This window comes from Ursus americanus, chromosome 19 (assembly GCF_024610735.1).
Source record: "Ursus americanus isolate L20-20 chromosome 19, mUrsAme1.1.p, whole genome shotgun sequence".
NCBI lineage: Eukaryota > Metazoa > Chordata > Mammalia > Carnivora > Ursidae > Ursus > Ursus americanus.
The window spans coordinates 50,300,829-50,310,233 of record NC_142145.1 but is presented as its reverse complement, the minus strand read 5'-3'; the positions used below and the strand labels follow the sequence as shown (position 1 = coordinate 50,310,233).

Sequence of the window (9,405 nt, the reverse complement as noted above, 5' to 3'; positions counted from 1 at the left end):
TACTGATAATCCAGTGCAACGTGGACCTCAAAATAATCTTGGATCTCACAATATTCTGAAAGAAGCCATACAAGCGTACATACTATTCTACTGATCTATAGTAACAGAAAGGAGATCAGTGCGTGCCTGGGATAGATGTGGGCAAGTGTCAGGGGAAAGAGACAAAATTGCAAAGGGCCACAAGGAAAGTTTTAGTGGTGATGGATATATTCATTAGTTTGATTGTGATGATTTTATAGGTGTATATGGATGTCAAAACGTATGAAAAATTTAAATATGTATAGTTTATGTCAATACACTATAGAAAGGCTCAGATTCTGATTCATTAGGTTTGGGTGGGGCCAAGAACCAAACTCCCACGTGCGGCTAATGCAGCTGTTTCCATACCATATTCTGAGGGGGCAAAGCTCTGAGTTGTCTTTGTCATAAACAGATATGTCATTTGAGTGCACAATAGATACATACGGCTGGTACCATACTGGTTAGTGCAGATAAAATATTTCCTTCATTGAAGAAAGAAAGTTCTCTTGGATGTTAATGGTCAAGATTCTTGAGTACATTGGTAACTATTAATCTTGTCCTATTATCTTTTTTTTTTAAGATTTTATTTATTTATTTGACAGAGAGAGACACAGCCAGCGAGAGAGGGAACACAGGCAGGGGGAGTGGGAGAGGAAGAAGCAGGCTCCCAGCGGAGGAGCCTGATGCGGGGCTCGATCCCAGAACGCCGGGATCACGCCCTGAGCCGAAGGCAGACGCTTAACGACTGAGCCACCCAGGCGCCCCTGTTATCTTCTAACTATAACCTGTTTCTATTCATCCCACCCTCTCAGGCTGCATGCTGTCCTTTCATAAAGCTTTGGTGGAATTCCATTTTGGGTTCTTATACTGCTTACATTTCATTTTATCGTGTTCTTCATTTTGACTTGCATCAGTTGTAATAAAGTTTGAATAGAAAGTTAAACTAGGGGCAGATGTCAGTTGAAGGTGAATCTGGTCTAACAATTTAGACAAATAATCTTACATTCTAACATGACTTCCTCACCATCCAGAACATTCATATCTTACTGTGGCTGGCTGTAGAGTCAGGATTGTGTACTGTTACAAGTTTGTGTGTGACTTCTACCCCACAAAGAGGTGTGACCAGAGGTAAATCAGAAGGTTTCTAGAAATGAATTCTCATCTCTAAAATGAGGGGATTGAAATATTTTATTATTTCTTTTGATTCACACATTCCATATTCTTCTGCTCATTTCAGAGTAATGGTGGTATGAAGCCAGAAAGAAATTTAGCTTCTTGGCTCTGAATAAGGAATGAGTTGGATTATGTTTTTTAAAGAGCCTCAACTTTTGTATAGGTTATACCAGGGATTGGCAAACTTTTGTGGAAAGGGCAAGATAGTACACATTTTTGGCCCTGCAGCTCTATGGTCTCTGTCACATATAATAAACATTGCCGCGGTTGCGTGAAAGCAGTCATAGATGATATATAAATGAATGGGTGTGACTGCATTTGGCCCACAGTTTGCTCATTTCCTGGTTTAGATCAAAATAACTATCTTCTAATCATCTGAATTTAGGTTGAGAAATCAGGGAAAAACACATTTTTTATATAATTTTATTAACTCTGGATACATAATATAACTAGTCTTTCACATCTAAAGATAACAATCCAACAAGTTATCATAATTTCAGGTTATACAGGCTTTAAATTAATGAACTAGATTTATAAAAGTTATAAAAATATTTCACAGGCTTGGGAAGATACAGTCATAAGACTTCATTGAAAGGAGGGGTATAAGATATGTTAGAGATTTTTCTAACCTACAAAGGACATTTAAAAATTTACACTGTTAATAAAGTTCTTGCTTAATCAGTATTTTATCTTCATTCATCAGAAGGCTTAATTAGAGTAGCTTTCTTCTTATACTTGTCTCCAATCTCTCTAATATTTTCCAAGAGATCTTCAGACACGTATTCTTCACACTCTCTATCAACCTTAGCAATCTGCTCCTCAAGATGTTTCTAGTGAAAACAAAGAATTGTTATGAAAAAACATTAATTTCTTTTAAAGAGTTTGTAAAATATACAAACAAGTGGTAACATTTGTAAGAACAGGGAATGTAAGGGATACTCCTGAATCCTCTTTTGTGCCCTTTCCTAATCATATCCCCATTTTTCTTCCCAGAGCCAACCACTCTCCTCAATGATGCTTTTCTTTATACTTTTACCCCCCACCCCATGCAGATATGTATGTATGTATCTCTACACAATATATTAGTTTAGTGGTACCTGGTTTTAACATTCATATTTACTGATATTAAATATAATGTTCTATGACTTTACTCCAACCAGTATTTTGATTCATTGATGTTAATGCAGATAGTTCATTTATTCATGTACTACCAAATAGTTTTCTATTGCATGAATATATCAATATTTATCCATTTTACTATTAATGAATTTTAGTTTATTTCCAGGTATGGTAGGATGAATAGCAACCCTCTCAAAGACATCCATGGCCAAATCCCCAGAATCTGTGAATATGTTATCTTACAGGACAAAGGAACTTTACAGATGTGATTAAGGAGTTTGAGAAAAGGAGATCATTCTGCCTTGTCCCAGTGGATCCAATGTAATCACAAAGGTCTGGTAAGAGGGAATCAGCAATGTGAGAGTCAGAGAAAATGTAAGGACAGAAGAGAGGTCAGAGGGGATAGAAGATGCTGTGCTGTTGGCTTTGAAGGTGAAGAGGCTGCAAACCAAGGGGTGTAGGTGGTTCTAGAAAAGGGAAAAGGCAAAGAAATTCCTTCCTAGAGTCTCTAGAAAGATTGTAGTCTGGAAGGCCCATTTTACACTCCTGACCTCCAGTTATATAAGGAAATAAATCTGTGTTGCTTTAAGCCATTAAGTTGGTTGTAATTTGCTACAGCAGTAACAGAAAACTAATATACTGGGTTATGTTTTTTACTATTTCAATTATAACAAATTTCAACATATGAGGTGGCTTAGGGCACCAGAAATTTATTTTCTCATAGTTTTGGAGGCTTGAGGTCCAAAATCAAGATACTGACAGGGCCACTTTCTCTGAAGGCTCTAGGGAAGAATCCTTCCTTACCTCTTACCAGCTTCTAGCAGTTCTGGGCAATCCTTAGCTTACAGCCGTGTTACTCTAATTTCTGCTTGCATCTTCACACGGACTCTTGTAAGGATATCGGTCCCTAGACTGAGGGCCTACCCTCATCTAGTATGAACTCGTCTTAGCTAATGACATCCACAAAGACCTTATTTTCAAATAAGAGCACATGATGAAATTCTGGATACACATGAATTTTGAGAGGATACTATTTAACCTAGTACAGTACTCCACCACAGTGTAAAAATTTAATTAAACACCTAGAATGGAACTGCACCATTTTATTAGGGATTGCCAAATTGTTTTCTAAAATTGTTAACATCAATTTACAACCCCTGCAGTATAAATGAAAACTTGCATTTCTCCACGTTCTTGATGGCATTTAGTATTCTCAAACTTCAAATTTTTTGCCAGTTTCTTGAGGGTGGGTGGTAGATCTTTTCCTGTTTATCGGCCACTTTAGCTTTCTGTGAAATTCCCATTCAAGTCTTTTGCCCACCTTCTGTAATTATTTTTCAGAGGTCATTAGGTATCTGGATGCTATTAGTTGTTTTGAAAAATATCATCTACTGTTTCGTCTCTTGTCTTTCCACTCTTTTTTTTTTCTTTTAAAGATTTTATTTATTTATTTGTTTGTATGTTTGTTTATGGAGAATGATGGGGGAGGGGCAGAGGGAGAGGGAGAAGCAGACTCCCAAATGAGCAGGGACCCCGATACAGGGCTGATCCCAGGACCCTGAGATCATAACCTGAGCCGAAGGCAGAAGCTTAACTGTACTGAGCCACCCAGGTGCCCCTCCAGTCTTTGTCTTTTGATGTAGAGATCCTAATCTTAACAAAGCTGAATTTATAAATAATTTCTTTTGTGGTCTGTACTTCTTGTGTCTAATTTAAGAACTCCTTTACAACTCTCGAGGTGTAAAGATTGTGTCTATAATTTTCTAAAAGTTAAAAATTTAGCCTCACATTGGGGCACCTGGGTGAGTCAGTCAGTTAAGTGTCTGACTCTTGATTTCAGCTCGGGTCATGATCTCAGGGTTGTGGGATCGAGCCCCACGTCAGACTCTGCACTGGGAGTGGAGCCTGCTTAAGATTCTCCCTCCCTATCTCCCTGCCCCTCTCCCCAGCCTTCATTCTCTCTCTAAAAAAATAAATTGAACTTCACATTAATTTCTTAATCCACCTCGAAGTGATTTTTGTCTAGGGTTTAAGGTAGGAATCCCAACTCCATTAATTGGCCAATTCATTTCACCGCACTAGTCTGCAATACAACCTCTCTTATAAATTAGTTTCCTGTCTATGCTCATCCATCTTTTTCTAGACTCTGAATCAGAACTTGGTTTATATGCATCAATACTACAATGGGTTCGTTATTACAGCTTTATAATAATTTCTGAATATCGAAACAGACAAAAAAAGATTTTGTGCCCTTCAAGGAGGTAGGAGTCTGGAACAGGAGTCAGCAACCTTTTAGGTTTTGCGAGCCACATGACCTTTGTTGCAACTGCTCAACCCTGCCATTGTAGTGGGAATGCAGCCATAAAGAGTATGGAAGTGAATGAAGTGTCTGTGTTCCAATAAAACTTTATTTACAAAAGCAGCCCCTCAGCACAATTTGGCCTGTGGGCTGTAGTTTGCTGTCTCCTAATCTAGAATATCAAGCCACATACAGGACCTGCACAGGGCTCCAACCAGGAACTACTCAAAGAAACGTTTTACCTCAGAGGAAAAATATCCCATCTAAAGATACCATTAGATCCACAGTCCTCTATTTTCTTCAGTCTAATTTCATCACTTGTAAAATTCCCCCATATTAGGTTTTAAAGACGACTGGTTGACTTTAGGGGCTCCTTCCATTGCTTACTGGCTAATTGTGAATTTTACACAGTGCAAAGTAAGTGCTCTGTAAATGCAGTCTGATCTTGAACAACAATGGACCATAGAAACTAAAAAATAATAATCTATCATTAGGGTTTCAAATCTAACTTCATGTTAACTGATTAAACCTTTGACAGTTATGGTTACCTTTCACATAAATCCCTCGTGATAAATCACTATTGGGCTAACACTGAGGTCAAACTAATTGTTACAGATAATGGAAAGGATGTTGGCAATGATTTAGTACAACCCTCTCATTATACAGATGAGGAAAGCGAAGACCAAAAGAAGCAAAATGACACATACGAGCAGACTTTCTCAATTTGAGTCAACCATCATAGGTTGTGAATGAATTTTCCTCTTATGCATTCATTATACATCATCCTTGAGAGAACAAGTAAGTAATTACTCAAGTAATTATCTGGTCTGTGGTTCAAATTAACAATAGTGGTAGAAAAAGGATCTATGAAAGGTTATAGAGCCACTAAGTGGGGAGAATCCAGGTTTTCTGATGTAGGATCCAGCATATTTTTCCTAGTTCTTTTCACCAAACAGGGAAGAGCACTGGCAAAGAAGAAAATGCAGTTCAATGTCTTTCAGGAGAAAGGAGGGAAAGTAGGATATCACATGCTCTGTTTTCAATAAATGGAAGCCCATCAATGTGATATAATGAGTTTTTTTCTCTTAAACCATTCACAATTGGAAATATATTATCACCTAATAGACTACCAAGGAATTTGTTTAGCAATTTATCTTGGCTTCTGGGCTCTGTTCAGCAGGTTGGAAGAATAGTATTATTGTTGAAATTTTAACCTGTGCTTCATGTTTCATAAGTACTTTATTCTATATTTTATAAGTACTTCAAACAAAATTAACGGAAAGGAAAAATATTTGTCATAACACACGCTCTTTCATCTTAATCTTAATGAAATCTTAAATGTGTTGATATGTTTTCAGTATGTAGAATGTGGCCTGGCATATTATTATATACTATTGATGTAATAAATACCATTAATGTTGTTTATGTGAACAAAACAGATTACTTTATGAAATGCAGATGCTCCTTACACACCACTAAACAGGACTCTCCTTATAACTTTTTACTAGAACATATTTTACATAGGAAAAAAAAATTATCATTTAATTTCTGTAGAAATAAAACAAATATAATTTTGAAAAGCTTTATTAGAATGTAGGAAAGACATTCATACACTTACCTCTACAGACCCTACATGTGTAGCAACCATTTCTAAAAGACGCTGCAAGTTATTTCCCACTTTTCGTCGTTCTTCAGTTGTGGTTTGCACAACTAGTTGGTATCTGTAGAATAAAAACTGTTGTTAGAGTTGTCTAGGAAAAAACCTAATGCATCAGTTCTAGTGAGCTCACTTCTCTTTTTCTTATTCAATAAAACCGGACTGTGGTGTACGTGCTGTTTGCTTCTCAACCATTAAAACAGAAAAACATTTTCAAAGATCCTTTGCAAGCAACAAAACAAAAAAAGCACCAACACCTTGTGCTTTAACATATAAAACCTGGGAGCAAATGGTCTTGATGGAATCTCCAGAAGGATTGTAAACTTAAATGCTTTCAGGGAGAAGGCATTTAATACATTTGATTGGGGGAGTGGGAGTCTCACTTTTAGGCATGCAAATTCAAATTAAAAACAAAGACTGCAGGCCAAAAAAATGCTTCAGCTGAGTTTTTTATCCCTAAACTACAAATAAGCAAATGAAGAGGTGTGATTTTCTTAAGGGCTGTACTTCTAACCTCAAAGTCAGATTTTTTAGTTGAGGGCCACTTAATTAAGACTTTAAAAAAAAGAGCCTATGGATTAACTATTCAGTATATTGACTTTATAGAGGTTGCATGAGAGAATTATATACACAAAGGCAGAATACTCTTTAAATAAGGGATGTCACCATTTTAGATACTGTTAATACACAATGTGGCTAAAACTCTTTCAATGTAAGTTTTAAAATAATAGGGAAACCAAGAGGGAAAACTTAAGAACTAAGAAATGTAACAATACAGTTAGTTTTGCTGCTTGTTTGGAAATATGTATTTGTTCCAATTGGATTGTTGTATTATGTAGCAATTTGAGCATAATGCAAAAATTTGTGTTTGCTTAAATGCCATTTCTTTCCTTTTTTAAAAAAAATTAATTAGTTTTTTTTAGTAATCTCTACACTCAATATGGGGCTCAAACTCACAATCCTGAGATCAAGAGTTACACTCTAAAAAAAAAAAAAAGTTTCATGTTCTTCCAACTGAGTCACACGGTGTCCCTATGCCATTTCCTTTTTGAGAAACACGAGGTGAATGCAGAAAACTGCACTCAGCTGAATCCAGATGCAAAGGAATATACAAAACACATAAACACACATCTCAAATGTGTACCGGCTCCCTCAGTTCATTGCATTATGTGATGAGTCACATGCATCCACATCTGGTTCTAAACTTTCTATCTGATTTCAGATAATCCTCCTTCTACCTCATCTCAATAATCTACAAGCTGCAACCCTTTGAATGCTCCTTTCCCCAGACTCAGGTCTGTCTAAGACAAAGTGTCATATTTATCATAGCATTTATGTATTTCTTAACCATTTAACAGGTGTACAATTGTGCTAACACTTTAGTTAGGTTCCCATCTTTTGTTTATGTGTGTCACTGACAGAGATTTTGAGTGTTGTACCCAATCCCAATTTTACTATAAGTCCTGATTTTTTATTGCTTGATTTTGCAGTGTGGTGATTATTATGAAGGCACATATTATGTTACAGTAGAATGACCATATAATTTATAGTACATAGTTTACTATATACATAATTTCTAGAAAGTATAAATAGTAACCAAGAGCCAAAATATTTCAACTGATTGAAAATTTTATGTTGTTTTCAGGGTTTATTTATTTAGTTTTAAAGATTTTATTTATTTATTTGACAGAGAGAGAGAGGCAGCCAGCGAGAGAGGGAACACAAGCAGGGGGAGTGGGAGAGGAAGAAGCAGGCTCCCAGTGGGGGAGCCTCATGTGGGGCTCCCAGAACACTGGGATCATGGCCTGAGCCGAAGGCAGATGCTTAATGACTGAGCCACCCGGCGCCCCTGTTTTCAGGGTTTAAAAGCCATTTATTAATTAGATGTAAAAATGAATGATTTCTTAGGGGGCAATAGCTATAATAGCAACAGAATACTGGGACAGTATTCCAAGTTACAAGGTCTTTTTGTGCATGTTCTATTCACTACTTCCTCTTCCCCAAATAGCTCTATAATATAAATTAAAGCTAATAAACATATATCTAGTTTTACAGAAATGTTAAATAATTAATTCGAAAATAAACATTATAAATCTTGGTTACACAAACTTACTCTCGCTGAATGGCATCTAATTCATTCATAGCTTCACTGAGGCCATCGTTAACAGCGCTCTCCAGCAGATGCTTGTGTTTCTCCAAGGACTCCAGCTCACTGGCACATTTCTTGTCCTCTTCTTCAGCTTCCTATCAAGACAAGGGCATGGCTATGGTTTTTGATGTTTATGTTCTATATACTTCATATACTACGTATACTCCATATACTAAATATACTCCACATACCATATATATGTAACACATTACAAAAATCAGGTTGCATCATCATTTGTATTCTCAGAATGTGTATCGTCTTACACGTAAGACTTTACAATGCTCCTTCAGGAATTTTATACTATAAACCTAAATATGACCTTCTCAACAGGCCTATATAGAATTCATTCAGCAGTATTTTCAAGTATGTACTATAGGAAACATTAGGATACTGATTTAAATATTTCCTATGATCATCAAAGAGGCCTTTTATATATGCAAAAATGTGCATAACTTTCACACTACTTTTATTTCACATATGTATTCATTATGCATAGCCAAAGGAGCCCAAAGTCATCAACTCTTAGGTTTCTCAAGATGAAATAGGAAAGCCTTTCACTGAAGTGCTTTAAGAGAATAAATGCAAGTACTGTCATGGAGAACATATGAAAAAACAAAAATGATTACCAATTGCCTCATATTTCACATGTAGATCATATTACTGTGGTGTATTTTCTAAAAATTTCTCACTGCTTAACAAAATGTATAGGCCCTAACTACAATACAAGGCCAAGAGAGTTTTCAATTCCTGATACTTTGTTGGTATAACTAAGTAAAATATATTAGTATGACGAAAATTTTCACATAAGTTATATAAATGGTAATGAGCAGTCATCTGAGTGCTTCCCTCAGTAAAATGCTGGCCAGAAGATGGATGGATTAGTGGTGGTGGGAAATGAATCCTATTATTTTACCCACATTCCAAATTTCATATAAATGATCTTTGGAATTTGGACAAGATAGTCAGTTTGCAATGACTCTTTACTGG

At 36.3% G+C, this 9,405-nt stretch overlaps 1 protein-coding gene across 1 annotated transcript in view; it reads right to left on the bottom strand.

Moving 5' to 3' along the window:
• Positions 1 to 1,191: 1,191 nt before the first annotated feature.
• The window catches only part of NDC80 (NDC80 kinetochore complex component), a 52,969-nt gene continuing 44,755 nt past the window's right edge, over positions 1,192 to 9,405 (bottom strand). Inside the window, exons 15-17 of the mRNA XM_045781876.1 lie at positions 8,383 to 8,513; positions 6,231 to 6,333; positions 1,192 to 2,024 (exon numbers count right to left, since the gene is read on the bottom strand). Of these exons, the coding sequence (XP_045637832.1) occupies positions 1,887 to 2,024; positions 6,231 to 6,333; positions 8,383 to 8,513 (372 nt within the window). The 3' untranslated portion in view covers positions 1,192 to 1,886. The remainder of the gene's footprint in view (positions 2,025 to 6,230; positions 6,334 to 8,382; positions 8,514 to 9,405) is intronic.